The sequence below is a fragment of the Haliotis rufescens genome, unplaced genomic scaffold (assembly GCF_023055435.1).
Source record: "Haliotis rufescens isolate VD_foot unplaced genomic scaffold, xgHalRufe1.0.p SCAF_1, whole genome shotgun sequence".
Classification (NCBI taxonomy): domain Eukaryota; kingdom Metazoa; phylum Mollusca; class Gastropoda; order Lepetellida; family Haliotidae; genus Haliotis; species Haliotis rufescens.
This window is the reverse complement of record NW_025963779.1, coordinates 79,231,063-79,248,044: the sequence shown is the minus strand read 5'-3', so window position 1 is coordinate 79,248,044 and position 16,982 is coordinate 79,231,063. Positions and strand designations below refer to the sequence as shown.

The following is a 16,982-nucleotide window of genomic DNA, read 5'->3' as shown; positions in this document are numbered from 1 at the left end:
TGCCGCAGTCTAACATGAATACCCCACTCAGACACAGTATACTGACTCCGAGCCAACCAGTCCTTGTTTTAGCCCCTTAATGCCGAGCGCCAGACAGGGTAACAACAAGTACCATCTTTTAACGTCTTTTGGTATGACGCGGTCGGGGATCGAACCCCGGACCTTCCGCTCTCCGGGCGGACGCTCTACCGCTAGACCACGGAGGCGGTCTTTCTTTACTTATGAAAGGGGTTGTAGTCTTGGTGATCCACAATATCTATATCTCCGACGAAAACCCCCCAAATAAAACGAATTGTATATCTAAACATAGAACGTAAATTAAGAAAGTATACTGATGAAACACATGGACGAAAGTCTATATGCAGCAATGGAAACACGTAATACATTTTATAAAATGTCCCGACTTAAAATAGAAAACAAAAGCAAAGTGGATAGGTTCAAAGGCAGGTAGCTCAGACAAAATATGTATGGAACTAAGCATTAATTGGCATGTAACTAAATTTAAATCACTTGGCATTAAATGTAACCCAGATCTAAATAAAAGCGATAAAAGCATCTCCATAGTCATAATATATCTCGATTGTACGATTCTGACTACATCATGAGCATGTGTTAATGAATCACAATCAAATAGTGATGATACCAGGTGTTCGCATCCTGCCCCTGGGTGGCATCGCCACAAACACATGGAAACTATTTAGGCAAGTCAATTTACATTGGGTAATAAACACACACAAAATTAGATGGCATGTTTAGGTTACAGTTAACTTGGAGGAAAAACAAACTTACTCCGATAGTACAGTAGTTAAAGAATTATTCTCTTCATTGCCCAACCCCCGAAAGTGTTTTGTCGTATCTATTTACAAAGATGTTTACAAATATACATGGAATGATAAAATAGTTAAGATTAAAAGAAGCATTTTAATAAGAAAGTATTAAGAAGGTTGTCCTAGTATAGCTGATCTGAAATCATTTATTGAATCACAAAAATACCGATCAACTTCGAGTTTTTCTAATCCAATATTCCTATTACAGATATACGCACCTTACGTGCAAATGGAAGAATGCATTAAAAAGCCTGGAACACCTTTTGCAAAAAAAGATACTTGTACTTGAATTAGAAAATGTGGAAGAACTTAAATTTCAACCTGCATTACGACTTCTGCATCACCATTTCAAAAATACATCGCATAATAAATTGGGTGAGGTGAGGTGAAATGGGGTTTAACGTCGCGTCCAAGATTATTGCACTTATATAGCGACGAGCATGCACGTGTGTGTGTGTGTGTGTGTGTGTGTGTGTGTGTGTGTGTGTGTGCGTGTGTGTGTGTGTGTGTGTGTGTGTGTGTGTCTGCTTGTACTAGACCGGACTGATGTCGATTTATAGTGCTAGCACACTGAGATACCATGTCGCAGTTTAACATGAATACCCCACTCAGACACAGTATGCTGATTCCGAGCCGACCAGTCCTTGCTTTAACCCCTTAATGCCGAGCGCCAGACAGGGTAACAACAAGTACCATCTTTTAACGTCTTTTGTATGACGCGGCCGGGGATCGAACCCCGGACCCTGTTCTCCGGGCGGACGCTCTACCACTAGACCACGGAGGCGGTTAATAAATTGGGTTAACAACAGCATGTATAAACAAAAATAATAGAATTATAAAGATTTCTAATGATTCAGGCTTATACGCTCGGAATAACATCTTTACTGGCTACAGAAATAAAATTAAAGACGTTAAGCTACTAGACTTTCAAACTATCTATGTGGAATTAAAGGAATCAAACCGAAAATAAACAACTGCATCTGTAAACTTTACAAGCTATCTTTTCAGTGGAAATATACATAACCATATAAAATATAATTTAAACATTTTCAATAAAGAAAATGGTCATCTCTATTCACAGCTTTAGGAAAGCAAGCCTACAATTATAATAGTTGTATTGCATAGTACAATAACCAGTCTCGATTATCCGCCCCAAACAGATTCAAACAGTCTTGATGAATGGATACCTGAAATTCAGTGATGACACCAGGTTTTCGCAAAAAGGGCAACCATGTCCTGCTCAGCCTGTAGCACCCGCCACTCATTATGTTAAAAGAAAATGTATTAATGAATATGTAACATATATAAAGATAAATACACACCACCAACAGTGGGAATCACAGAATTAATTTTCCAAAATGTATGCCCATGTGCTCTCGTCTATAGTAGCAGTGTCTATCGACAAACCCGAAGCGTTAATGTTAATTCAAATTCTGCCCTGAAGGCCGTCGTCTGTGTTTGCATAAGGACTCATTCGACCAATGTTCTGGTATGTACTTTCAACAACTGGCTCCTTGGTCGTTTCATCTAAAGATATGTAATTATCTTCAGGTTTCTTGTTTCTTAAGGCATGGGTCAGTTCCTTTTTCAATCTGAAATATCATAAGATATAACGCTTGATATGTTTAATCATCAATATCGTTTAATGATTTCTTGGCATTGAAGTAATAAGTTTCCATGTACGTGAATAGGACGGTGCTAATAACGTTGTTCATTGCCATGTTCGAAGTACTGGATCAAATATGATTTGATCAGCATCTTTTGCACATTCACGAGGTAAGCATCAATGCAATCGGTAAATCAACAGAAGAGAAAACATTGTTTTAGCTGTTAGTTGTTGTGTTATTTACACTAAATAAAGTGGATTTTGTGGTCATTTAGTCGTTCACCAATTGTCGTTATTGGATCGTCCATATGTTACCATAAAATAGCTCTCACAGCCTTCTGCTGAGACAACATTATACTGTTAATCAGCATAAAGCAACACAACGCGTTGCTACTTTCTACTTAAAGTAATCGTTAGTACTCTGCATGTAAAACCATGTGATCGTGGTTATTACCTTCTGATGTAGAGGATGCAAATCAGCATAGTGATGGCAGCCAAGACGAGTAGTGTACCAAGTATTGCTATAACTGGCGTCTCCCAGGTTGAACTGTCATCTGACAGGAGTTCTACAATACACGTTCAAAAATAATAGTGGCTGTGTCTACGGAATGTTCTGAGTGGGGTTTTCCAATTTCCATTAGGGACCTCAAAATGTTACTTTCAAAGTTTAGAGTCATGCACACATTGTGTTTTACAGTACTAAAGTAGTTGCAAGTGTTTATAAACTGAATTATATCCTGTTAAACAATGACATAAAACCTATTTACGATTTTTTCAGAAACAAACGAAAAACGGTTGCAATCCAGAGATAGTACAACTGGACGTATGGTCAGTTGTTGATAACTAAACACATGTACATGTACTCCACTTTACATGCATCAGAAGATGGTCCCTGACACCTATACCGGAAACACTTCTAACACATTTATATTGGCAGTGAATAATACACGACTGTATTAAACACGCTTTAACATTTATCTTTTGGTGTCCACAATAGCATTGAGACGTCTTTACATGAAAAGTGTTAAGGTTATAGGCATGCTAATATGTCACATGCATCAGCAGATTGTGGAGCAGATTCCGCCAACACGGGTCGTAAAATACACCCAGGTTAGGACGCCCTAGATCTACAACACATCTCCAAGGTCGTATCATAAGGACCACGAGTCTTCAGAACCAACTACATACACAGCGCTACCTGTGTTTTAGTTTCGAGGCAGGCCCCTGAAAATCGCGGCATTGTGTGATAATCTGCTTACTCTATGGGCTTGTATAATAGTAAAACTTCAGCCCGACTCCAATAGTATAGACAACTTATATACACCGGAGGAATATTCGATGGTTCAGACGAATCTAAATGTACCCGAGACTTCCTTGATTGACATGATCGTGCTTTGATTCATCGACGCATGTTCATGATATTGTCAGAATTGTACATTCGACTCTGGTCATGTCAGATATTTGTGTATTGTCGCTTTTATTTCAACGTGGCACTAGACGGCTGTCTGCGTAACAGGAATGGCGTTTGTTCAATTATGGTATGTGTTGGGATTACCATGACAAACAGAAAGTCATTAGACATTGTCAGTCGGAAGGTCGCAGAACAGTACTGCCACGACACCATAATTGCGCCTATCCTTCTATCATCTGCAGGTTTCTATATGTTGCCAAGTTGTCAATGCACATGAGCATACTAGCAGCGACAGAACACATTTCCAAAGTTGGCACTCATCTTTCCTTATTTGAGCATCACATACTGTCCAAGCCAAGCTATATGGGACCTTGCACTTCATGAAATGTTGGTCAGGATACCTCAAATTACGGGCGATCAAGAACATTCCACATTGAATAAACGAATACTTGAATACTGAATCATGGTACATTCAGCTGTTACTAATGAACACACATGGAATGTTCATTTTTCAGAATGCACCCACGGTTAGTTAAGTGTTTTACCTTCAGTTTCCCTCCAGGACATAAACTCGTGAGATTAACAGATCCTTCAATGTTATGACCCAATCAATAACATCTTGAGACTTCCGTAGTCATGTTTATTGGCATTAATTTAATATACCGTTGATATTTCGTTAATATGATATAGGACAGGTAACAGGTAAATGAAAGGGCCAAACAAATTAACTTTGATAAGTATGAAGAAACATATTCTAACTGAAAGCTTGAAAATGTGTATACAACTAAAATTAGTAAGACGTTTCTCCTTGTGTAGTTTACCTGAAGCATGTGCTGCCACCTGTGTATATTTCAGTCGGAAACCCTGCCCCACGTCTTGATCATCTGTCCTGAACCTGATTGTGAGAGCAGGTCCTGTGCTTTGTACAGACGGTGTGTTATTCCCGCACCAGGTGAGAATGACTTTGTCAGATGGAGATGGACCTTTTACGAAATCAACATTTATATCTTATAACTACATTGGACACATTTGCACTTCATTATTAACTCATAAACTGACACTCGTGACAATGATGACTTAAACGTCAAAAGCAATCATGTTGAGATTTAGTATATCTTTGCATGCATTTACCTTATAATAATATTTTTATCAAAACCTTCTAAAGAGAATATCAATATGGGACATTACCTGATATATTTTAAAATATGAATAGACAACAAATGTATTTTAGCTAAAATAATACCAAAACATGTGTACATATGAGACAAGGTTCATCAACATTTCTACCTGTGATGTCATACAGTATATCAATCAGTTGGGTACACCGTATGTTGCGTTTTCTTTGTGTGCACACAATATCGTACATGTACATATATCTTAGTTTCAAAAGAAAATAAGGGAGTGGCTGCTGGTAGTATAAGAAAAATGAACATTACCAACTTATACATTGTGCAACCTGTAGCACAATATTGTATAGGTAATATATACGTGTGATAACATACCTGATGTAGGCAATGTCTACATTGGCTGTTACGTACCGTCATAGATGCTCACATAGTCGGACCTACAGTTAGCATCCGACTCAAGATCAGACACGAGAACTTCAACTCGCACCACATCTGAAGGGTTCATCGTGGTAATTGTCCATTCACATTCTATGTTGCTTAAACACACAAAAAACCTTTCCAGGACACTATCACCTTCATGTTCCGTGTTTATGAAGTGAACTCTGAGCTTATATTTCAGACACCCTTAAACTTGAAAGCGCTAACCAAACAGAAAAGTACGTATACAATTCATCACTTTTCAATGTCATTTAATTTGTTGTTTCGGTAATATGGTGATGGGGATTTTTTGGAATCTCATATTATTGAAAACTTCATCTTTGAGTTTAGTCATTTACAAAGTGAGTTCTCGATATTAACAAAACGTGTAGTTTTCCTCCTTTCGTTTTGAAATTAATACAGCAATATATCATATATAATCAGATAAAAAAAATTCTCTGGTGTTTTACTGATCGAAACATAACTTACTTCACATAAGTCTTTGGATAGGCAGGTGACGTCAGGTATTCGTTTAACACCGATGCAGTAAGGTTTGTTATTCCACAACCAGGACGTAAAGTTGTTTGTACTTAAAATTAGTATATGGACAGGTTATAGTTCAGCTGTTACTAATGGACACACATGGAATGTTCATTTTTCAGAATGCACCCACGGTTAGTTAACTATTTAACCTTCAGTTTCCCTCCAGGACATAAACTCGTGAGATTAACAGATCCTTCAATGTTATGACCCAATCAATAACATCTTGAGACTTCCGTAGTCATGTTTATTGGCATTAATTTAATATACCGTTGATATTTCGTTAATATGATATAGGACAGGTAACAGGTAAATGAAAGGGCCAAACAAATTAACTTTGATAAGTATGAAGAAACATCTTCTAACTGAAAGCTTGAAAATGTGTATACAACTAAAATTAGTAAGACGTTTCTCCTTGTGTAGTTTACCTGAAGCATGTGCTGCCACCTGTGTATATTTCAGTCGGAAACCCTGCCCCACGTCTTGATCATCTGTCCTGAACCTGATTGTGAGAGCAGGTCCTGTGCTTTGTACAGACGGTGTGTTATTCCCGCACCAGGTGAGAATGACTTTGTCAGATGGAGATGGACCTTTTACGAAATCAACATTTATATCTTATAACTACATTGGACACATTTGCACTTCATTATTAACTCATAAACTGACACTCGTGACAATGATGACTTAAACGTCAAAAGCAATCATGTTGAGATTTAGTATATCTTTGCATGCATTTACCTTACAATAATATTTTTATCAAAACCTTCTAAAGAGAATATCAATATGGGACATTACCTGATATATTTTAAAATATGAATAGACAACAAATGTATTTTAGCTAAAATAATACCAAAACATGTGTACATATGAGACAAGGTTCATCAACATTTCTACCTGTGATGTCATACAGTATATCAATCAGTTGGGTACACCGTATGTTGCGTTTTCTTTGTGTGCACACAATATCGTACATGTACATATATCTTAGTTTCAAAAGAAAATAAGGGAGTGGCAGCTGGTAGTATAAGAAAAATGAACATTACCAACTTATACATTGTGCAACCTGTAGCACAATATTGTATATGTAATATATACGTGTGATAACATACCTGATGTAGGCAATGTCTACATTGGCAGTTACGTACCGTCATAGATGCTCACATAGTCGGACCTACAGTTAGCATCCGACTCAAGGTCAGACACGAGAACTTCAACTCGCACCACATCTGAAGGGTTCATCGTGGTTATTGTCCATTCACATTCCATGTTGCTTAAACACACACAAAAAACTTTCCAGGACACTATCACCTTCACGTTACCTGAATATGAAGTGAACTCTGTGCTTATATTTCAGACACTCTTAAACTTGAAAGCGCTAACCAAACAGAAAAAATATATATACAATTCATCACTTTTCAATGTCATTTAATTTGTTGTTTTGGTAATACGTGATGGGGATTTTTTGGAATCTCATATTATTGAAAACTTCATCTTTGAGTTTAGTCATTTACAAAATGAGTTCTCGATATTAACAAAACGTGCAGTTTTCCTCCTTACGTTTTGCAATTAATACAGCAATATATCACATATAATCAGATAAAAAAATTTTTATGGTGTTTTGCTGATCGAAACATTACTTACTTCACGTAATTCTTTGGATAGGCAGGTGACGTCAGGTATTTGTTAAACACCGATGCAGTGAGGTTTGTTATTCCACAACCAGGACGTAAAGTTGTATGTCCTTAAAATTAGTATATGGACAAATTATAGTACCATAGATAGAGGAAAGATTATAGTGCCATAGATTGAAACAGTTATATCATTGCGTGTCTTTTTTGTTGTAATGAGCCTGTACAGTCAAACACCGTTGTGTCCAAGTGGAAGGAACCTACGTAAATACTTCGAGTTATTCCAGGTTCGACACATCCGAAAATGATGAAAAAAGTATTAATATGCAGGGACCAAGCTTCTTCTTCGAGAAAAGCGTAATTTCGACACATCAAAGTTAAACACAACGCCATGTTACTGTATTTATACCTTGAACTGTGTTTTTATAACTACCTATTTCTATTTAAATAGTTCAAAACCTAACTAATATATTAAGTGTTCATTATCACACAATAAAGGGTCAGCTCATTTTATTTTGAGCAATATGACGTGTCTACTCACCGCGCACTGGGGTACTGAAGTACCCATACATCCGAAAAGCTCCTAAACCAGTGACGAGTACGCCAAACGGACATGCCGATGAATTACTGTCAATGACAAGGAAACCAGCGCTGGGTTGAAAGCTTGTTATGGCGAACGTCTGTGATTCTGTTGGCTGATTCGTCCATGTTCCATTAACGTTTACATGTGAAGTACAGTGCGAACTGGTGATGATGGTAACATAGCGTGTGTACGATATGGTACTTGTCTGAATGTCTGGTATTATACAGCCAGTGCCATAGGCGTCAGTTGCTGGAACAATGGTAGAAAAGCTACGTCCTCCTTTTCCGCTTATTTGTAATACCAGTATTGGTTGAGAGCTTTTTATGTATGTGACGCTTGTAGTACGGAAGTCTTCATCGTGTATCTCTGCTTCATTTAAAATAATAGACTCGACTCCATCGAATGCTTCAATGGTGATATTGGTACCATTATACCCCGATGTAATTCGAACGCGGAATTGTTCCATGACAGGAGCCGGCGGCAAAATGAACGACGTCCCCCATGTCTCTAATGGGGAAACTTGACTCAAAGCTCCATCACACCAACGAGGATAGCATAACATGAGAGCGCTAGAGAACACTGCAACTGAATGACTGATCTCTACGACCGTCCCTCCCAGATCGCAGGTGTCGGAAGCACTACTCTGTGAAGAAGCAATCTGGAGGACTTCTCCCTGCAGCAGGGTTATACTTAACTGGCTTCCCCTTCCGTAGATGTTCCCTCTGAAAGGGGTAGGAGCAGGTGGAGTTGAGATGGACAGTGACGTTTGTGTTGTTATAGATAGCCACCACCCCGAGTAAAGCGTTGTTTGGCACAGATGGTACGATGTACTTTGTAGACAGAGACTGCACTGGAAGGACTGGAAATGCATCGGCTACACCATAGGAAACAGCTTGTTGGAGGACAATCAGAGTTACTTCCGTTGTGCAAATAAGCTCCACTGCACGATCCTCCTCCACAGCAACTCCCGGGGTTAACACTCTGTCTGTCGGTAGATGGAACTGTGTGACAATGTTGTTTCCAATAAGCTTGATATCATAATCTGTCCCGTGACTCTCTGTCACAGTGCATCGGCCTTCCCGCGTATGTGCAATAAAAAGGAAATAAGCAGTCGCGTCTTCATTGCCAGTTTCATAGGCTGGGAATCGTGCAAAGATGAATTGATTGCCGCTGTACGTTGCTGTACCTAATGTTTGAAAAGGAAAAGAAAGGAAACCTTTGATACAAGTAGTACATTGACCTTCCCGTGTATATACAATTAAAGGGAACTGAGGCACTTGAGTGCCATTTATATAAACTGGGAATAGTGCAAAGATGAATTGGCTGCCGCACTTTATTGCTGTAAATGTCGAAAAATTAAAACACATACGAAAGGAAACCATTCGATTTGATACAAATACTGTCATTGTGTTTTTTGTTGCCCGCCTCTAGATTCGAATTCATGTTGATATTGTTATAGCGCAAACCATTTTAATAAATACCGTAAGATTTGATTTATCCAAAATACCTAATTGTGTCAATATGTTTCAAAAGTGAGCCGAAATTCTGTCTCCTTTGTCTGTTAATATATTCACAAACATCCCCTCTAATCACAACCCCCACTTAGGGCAGGATCCTTAATCTCGAGCGCTATCCATAAATGTCAATTAACACATCACGTCACAGGATCTTACGTATGTACCTGCACGTGGGTCACGGATTGTATGCCAAGCTAATTCCATCTTGCCGTCATTAAAATGGCTATCGTTTTTACGTTCTACAAGACGGCAATTGACCATCAGCTTGATGTTTTCTTCAGTAATGAGGAGGTATCGAAACTGTATTAAAAATCAACAGGTGTTATCAATTTTTTACACTTTTGCTTGTAAACTGTTCAAGATATTAAAACATCCAGGCAGCAATCTGTCACAGTGCATCGGTCTTTCCCAGGTTTGTGCAATAAAAAAGAAATAATCCGTTAAGTTGTCATGCCCAGAATGAAATGAATTGATTATTGCTGTACGATGTTGCGTCTGATGTTTGAAAAGAATGTACCATGACTTTAATGCGTTCTCTCTCAAACCGAACTGGAAGGCAACTTTCACAATCATTTTACTCAACAATTTGAAATACCCTGTTTATGAAGGTAAGCAGGTCTGACAACGTAGAGTAATGGTTGAAACTTCCGTACATCGGAGAGCTACTCTATTACAAACGTGGCGTCGTGTCTTCCGCGTCACTAAATAAATGCGTCAACTTCCCATCCGTTGAACTAAACTTTGCTGTACTTGCTTCTTTGAATTATATCTGCACGATGAGATTGTATTACAAATTAACAATGTAATAATTCTAAATTACAGCTTGATGATATGTGAGGAAAAATGCGAGAATTAAAGTCAAAAGTAATTGATCCCAGACCATTTTACCCACACAAAACAACACTTGTTGTTTTGTACGTTGTTGTTTAACACCGCAATCGGCAAATTTCACTTATATGACGGTGGTCTGTAAATAATCGAGTTTGGATCGGTCAATCCAGTGACTGAAATCTTAAGCATCGATCTACACAATTGGGGTACGATGACATACATCAACCATGTCGCCGAGTCTGACCATCCGATCCCATTAGTCGCCTCTTAGAGCCAGCATTGGTTGCTGAAGTGAGTCAAATATTACTCACTATAATTTCGCACATTTTCAGTGATACAGAATGTATACTTCAAACATTTTCAGAAAGAAAAACCCTGAAAAACTCCATGACTTGGTAAGTGCATGTTACGTTGATAAATTCCATAACGTGTTGTTTTGTCTTTTTCATTTATCAAACAGTTCCGCCACACTTGAATTGTTGTCCAGCGGCGTTTGTGTTAGGACACATAATTCTGTACCACAACATGATTTAAATTTACAACACATAGCGAGCTGTCAAGTGAATTTCTTACCTGCAACCGTATTTGCAGCGAATAACATCCACAGTAGTCTGGGGACAAGCATGGCTTTGGGTAGTATTCTTACTGCTTTCTGTTGACAAAAATACAATGTTACACATACAGTGGTCCTATGTAATATTCGGAGGCAAATCTACATGCCAGCGATGGTACATTGGTCAACGCTAATACTTCCAATATTTCCTTTAATGCATTATTAGATCATATTCCTAGTACACATACACAGAGTTCTTGGGGAGTATTGGCTTGTCGAAACAGGGCACTAAATTTTATCTTGTGTTCTTTTTATGCTTGAACGTCACACCATAGTGATTTGAAAATCATTGTGTGCCTCGTAGAAAGCTTCAGAATGTCAAGATAGGTCATAACCCTACCTTGAACTACTTTATGTTTTTGCTGTTTTCTGTTGGCAAGTTTAATTTATTTGACTGATTTTAGATTGCATTGTCTTTGTGTAATTGTGTTATAATAGTGTCGGTATATATCCATATGCATCTTTAATCTGATTTCATATTCATGCATGTTGAACTACTGTCTGAAGTAACAAATGTTATATTTGGGATACCACTTTATTAGTAAAGTACAGATTCTCGTACTTTTTACACTTGTCAGAGGGGTACTTAAAGTACATGTTCTGGACTACCAGTTGTCGGACTTTCATTTAGTGGAAGTCTCGGTGTCTGAGTGGGTTAGAACTAAGTTGGATGGTATGAGAGTTGATATCGACGATGTGACGGAGAGATTTGAGACCGTTGAAGAAAGGTCCCCTGAGGGAGATCATTATGCACGGAGAAAGCTGCAAGATAGATTAGAGCAGATGGAGATGGAGATAGACAAACAAGAGCAGTATAGCCGAAGGAACAATGTGATATAATATGGGTTGTCAGAGAAGACTGACGATACTGTTGGCCAGTGTAAGGAGTATGTGTGTTCAGTTCTAAACAACAACTCGGATCCAGGGGACACGCCCATTAATATTGATTCCATCGCAGTTGCCCATAGACTAGGACCGAACACAACAGGACCAAGCAGGACACCTCGATCCATGATTGTGAAACTATTATACGGTGAGGACAAGGTATGGGCCTTGGGTAGGAGGAATAACTTCAAAAAGAACTCTGTTGGAATTTCGAGCGACCTCGCTATAAAACAGCGAACGGTGTTAAAGAACTTGAGAGAAGATGATAATGTGGGCTACTTTAAGTATAGCAGGCTATTCATAAAGGAAGCCGAGCGTCAGACTAACCAGAATGATAGCTCTTCACAGGACCCAATCACCAATCTAGAGACGGTAAACGCCAAGAAAAAAATCAGGGGATCGAAGTGAAGATAGTCGCAGACGCCTGCGATCTTACATGGGCTCTCAGCATGACACTGGAACTGGGAAATAAGGGTGTGGCCGTGCCCGTGATCTTGATTCTAGTCAAGGTATCATCCCCCATGTTATTTTGCTATTCTGGAATGTGAATGGCTTGATAACAAAGTTATCAGATAATGACTTTATCTCATTTCTCCACAGATATGACATTATTGACCCATCAGATATTGACCTCCAAAACTTATATTTTAACTATATCTATTACAGTGTTAAGGCAGTAAGAACTGCACAGTATGGGCGATTAGCCTGTGGAATTGTGCTTCTTAGTAAAAAAATCTGTGAAACCTTATATAATACTTGCACACATTGGGCTCAATGCGTTTTTTGTGTTATTCGAAAAATCTTCATTTGCACATGGTAAAACAATTTTGTTATGTTCAATGTATATAAACCCAGATAGGTCATCAAGGTATGAAAATATGTATTGCAAGTGTGGTATCACTTTGTTCCAAGAGGACCTGCTTGATGTTATCAAGACAATTGGTGATGTAGATATTTTCCTGGCGGTGATTGTAATGTCTGCACAGGTACCCACTGCAGGTAGATTTCGTTACTGAACAGATTTCTTTGATTTTATTTCAAACAGTTTGAATCTTGTGAGATACTCTTGTGATAAAATTGTGCACAAATATGGTAAAAAAATGTTAGATCTGTGTGCAATCTTGAACTTAAACATACTAAATGGAAGGGCTAGTGTAGGTGCAGGAATAGGCGATTTTACTCATATAAGGTCCATTGGAACAAGTGTGATCGATTATATTATCGCTTCCAGTAATTTGTTTACCCTGTGCAGCAGCTTTAACATTATCTCGAAAGGGGAATCCCCGCATCTGCCAGTTGCATGTTCATTTCGGTCGCCGGCTCAAACCGTGCCTGATGCTGGGAGGCGAGATGGACGGGCTAGTGTAAATGTCAATTACAAATACATGTGGGACATTGACATGTTGTCTGGGTTTCGAGAACATCTTTTGTCTCCAGCTGTTTCAGACATGTCAATGCCATTCTGTGATAAGCATTGAATGATATTGACTCCGCTATAAGTATATGATCTCAAAAACGTATCAATTCTTTAAAATAGTATACATAATCGACAAGACGTTACTGTGATCAAGGCTTTTTCTTTTTCATCTTTGTTTTTTAGAATGATATTTTGATCGTATCCCGAGCAAACTACCTTTGTACAAATGAACTAGTTCAGTGATTCACCTGCTAGACAAGAGTAGCCCTGAAACGTCATTGTCCACTAAAAGCCACAAAACCATATATATAACACAATCCAAATTTCAATATAATACAAATACATCAATTTATCATGGCATAGTTTGAGTACAAAACAACTGTCACAAGGTGGACAGTTTTGGTTTGCAGCATGAACTATTCTTTCCGGTAAACCTGAAATATTTCAGTATAGATAGCAGATATGGCCAAGTCACATGGCGGAAAATATTGGTGACCTGAATTATGTTTCTGGATAGATACGTGATGAGGAAAATGTGGTATAGACTTATCTCTTTCACACCCATTCGTCCTGTTAACGTAATCTGCAAATGGATTGAGTGAGTGAGTGAGTGAGTGAGCGAGCGAGCGAGCGAGCGCGTGCGTGCGTGCGTGCGTGCGTGCGTGCGTGCGTGAGTATATCTTTGTGTGTGTGTGTGTTGGGAGAGGGGGGTGGTGGCGTGATTTCTCTGGCGTTGACGATGGACGTTCTGTAAATCTGAAAACTTACTGACGTTGATTACATGAAATAGCATAAACCATATGTTTACTTTCATATAGGCCAAAGGCCAAAATACAAAATAACAACACAAATACAGTATGCACATGTTTGCAGCAGAGACCAGTGTTCCCTCACCCTAGTCCCCCAACATTACAATAACCTAACCTAGATAACAGCTATATTACAAAGCTAGCTCACGGACACACCCGTTCGTCCAGTTAACGTAATCTGGAGTGAGCCAGTGATTGAGTGAGTGAGTCAGTGGGTATTCTTTGGCGTTTTGGATGTACGTTATCCATCGCTTTCACTAACTTACTGACGTTGATTATATGATAAAGCATAAAACATATGTTAATTTTTTAAAGGCCAAAGTCCAAAATACAAATTAATGACAAAACTACAGTATGCGCATGTTTGCAGCGAAGACAGATAGTTATCTTCTCCCCGTACACCAATCCACCCAAAGACCAGGCCCACGACAATAGGTGATTCAATAGATAACAGCTGCATTTCGAACATAGCTCAAAGACATATGAAAGTATAATTATCTCTAACTTTGATGTCTTTGTCTTAAAATAATATAACATGGACACACCATAACGACATGATATTCATCTGCAAATTCATAAATACACAAAGGGCAAATACGATTTTCCAACGCTAATTTAATATTTGCCCACCTACCCTTTTCAATCATTTTTCAGCAATATTCCAGCAATATCACGGCGGGGGACACCAGAAATGGGCTTCAAACATTGTACCCATGGAGGGAATCGAACCCACGTCTTCGGCGTGACAAGCAAATATTTTAACCACAAGGCTCCATATTAAATACTTTTCGGGGGCTTATTTCGTAATCGCTAATTTGTATCAACCTTCAAGAAGAGAAAATATGCCTTAAATTAAATGTATTGATATGATAAAATATCGATAGGTGTGCATGCCAAATTAGTAAGTACATGTCAAGACAGAGGAACACCTATAATGGGTTTTACGTATTGTAACCATATGGTTATTAGAACACGGATCTTAGCAACACCACCAACTACCCAGCATGTAACAAGGAAGCAAATACAAGGAATATTTGCCTTAATGTCATATCAAATCATGATGCTACTACATGACGTTTTAAATGCCAAGAAGCCATATAACTCAAATAGAGGCTTATCGATTTGCAAAATATAAAAAAACGAATGAATAATATCGATCTAGTACAGTTTCTACCAGAACGTTAATGTTTCTCCGTCAGGGAATTCATTTCCAAAATGTGCATTTTTCATAATTTCGAGAACTGCTCACATTGTATGATTTAATGAGACCACGCTGGAATACATCAACAATTTCATTGCGATAAATCCAAAAACTGATAATGACACTTACCTTTATAGATGACTCTGTTTTAATACAAGCTGTTGACTACACATATGTATATACAAGGTCTGGTTCCTCTGGCCTCTCCCTGGCTGTAGTCATCAAGTGACATAGCTGTTAATTATATATTAGTCTTAATAAATCATTGAGCCAATGTCTGCGCAGGTGGTCATAATAGCTATATATCAGTATCCATGACCACACACGGCTTTGCCTTAATTTAAGTCATGTAGAAATGAAATTGTGAGCATTTGTGATATTTTTGGGGAAACATATCGCTCGTTTTTATTTTAGAGTTGGTGGGTATGCACACGCATTTTCCGTATAAACACAATGGACCTTTATCTGCGAGCTGGAATCTGATATACTTGTTGGTTCAATTCCGTCACAGGAAAATCATATGGTGGGGGATTGTTTTCATGGCAGTGTCAATTGGGCATTTCAGTTTTAGATAAAATACCGGATTTTGGTGAGTGTATTTCACATGTACGTTTACAGTTCCTTGCGACAACTGGCAACAGTTAATGGTACTGATCTAGCAGTTAAACCTTACAAACACATAAGGATAGTAGCGTGTAATTGAGGTAATGAGTGCAGAGTTTATGGTTAGCTTAACACAAAGGACCGTTATCTGCGATTTTGGAATTATACGTTTCTATAATTGACAGTTAAGGCACTCACCTGTCGCTGATATTTAGGTGATGTTGCAATCATACTTTAGGCTGACCGCCTCCGTGGTCTAGTGGTAGAGCGTCCGCCCGGAGAGCGGAAGGTCCGGGGTTCGATCCCCGGCCGCGTCATACCAAAAGACGTTAAAAAATGGTACTTGTTGTTACCCTGTCTGGCGCTCGGCATTAAGGGGCTAAAACAAGGACTGGTCGGCTCGGAGTCAGTATACTGTGTCTGAGTGGGGTATTCATGTTAAACTGCGGCATGGTATCTCAGTGAGCTAGCACTATAAATCGGCATCAGTCCGGACTAGTACAAGCAGCCACACAAACACATACACGTACATGCACGTCGCTATATAAGTGCAATAATCTTGGACGCGACGTTAAACCCCATTTCACGACCACCATACTTTAGGCTCGCCCGGCTGAAAGGCTGGTGTGGTTCGTATGTCAAGGCCTGGTTTTCCATATTCACAGGCATTTCCTCCTTTGAATCAAACCGGGCTCTCACTTGAAGAATGTTTCGCGAGAGAAGAGGTCAGAGTATGCTTTAGTTAGTGTCACTGTCACTTTCAGTGACACACCCAGGGTCTTTTGACTGGAACCGTGAAATCTTCACGGGATTAATCATTATGTTTCCTCCAGTAATGTTCCAAGCAAACATAATGTTGACACCGTCAGAAACATTTATAATTTGAGACCTCTGGCGATTTGGACATTTCGCGAGGGGCCGCTCATCAACAAGCTGGGATGTCACAGTGTGGGATTGAGTGTTTTCG

General features: G+C 38.9%; 1 protein-coding gene and 2 long non-coding RNA genes across 3 annotated transcripts; all 3 read right to left on the bottom strand.

Annotated features, from left to right (window-relative positions):
* Nucleotides 1-2,089: 2,089 nt before the first annotated feature.
* Nucleotides 2,090-4,868, bottom strand: LOC125372450. The gene is made up of 3 exons (XR_007218140.1): nt 4,666-4,868; nt 2,888-2,999; nt 2,090-2,419 (listed from the first exon to the last, which is right to left on the bottom strand). It is a non-coding gene; the product is annotated as an uncharacterized LOC125372450 (long non-coding RNA).
* A 1,477-nt stretch (nt 4,869-6,345) lies between these two features.
* LOC124127449 lies at nt 6,346-7,728 on the bottom strand. The gene is made up of 3 exons (XR_007218139.1): nt 7,570-7,728; nt 7,074-7,198; nt 6,346-6,518 (listed from the first exon to the last, which is right to left on the bottom strand). It is a non-coding gene; the product is annotated as an uncharacterized LOC124127449 (long non-coding RNA).
* Nucleotides 7,729-8,178: 450 nt separating this feature from the next.
* Nucleotides 8,179-11,121, bottom strand: LOC125372448. Its single transcript, XM_048382510.1, has 2 exons — nt 11,061-11,121; nt 8,179-9,325 (listed from the first exon to the last, which is right to left on the bottom strand). Exons 1-2 carry the CDS (start codon nt 11,110-11,112, stop codon nt 8,778-8,780), a joined length of 600 nt encoding a protein of 199 aa, XP_048238467.1. The 5' UTR covers nt 11,113-11,121; the 3' UTR covers nt 8,179-8,777.
* Between the last annotated feature and the right edge of the window lie 5,861 nt (nt 11,122-16,982).

Coding starts and splice junctions, on each gene's coding strand:
- LOC125372448 (XM_048382510.1), bottom strand. CDS start 11,112: ATGCTTGTCCCCAGACTACTGTGGATGTTATTCGCTGCAAATACGGTT. Junction 9,326..11,060: donor CGCTGCAAATACGGTTGCAG/GTAAGAAATTCA, acceptor TTCAAACATTAG/GTACAGCAACGTACAGCGGC.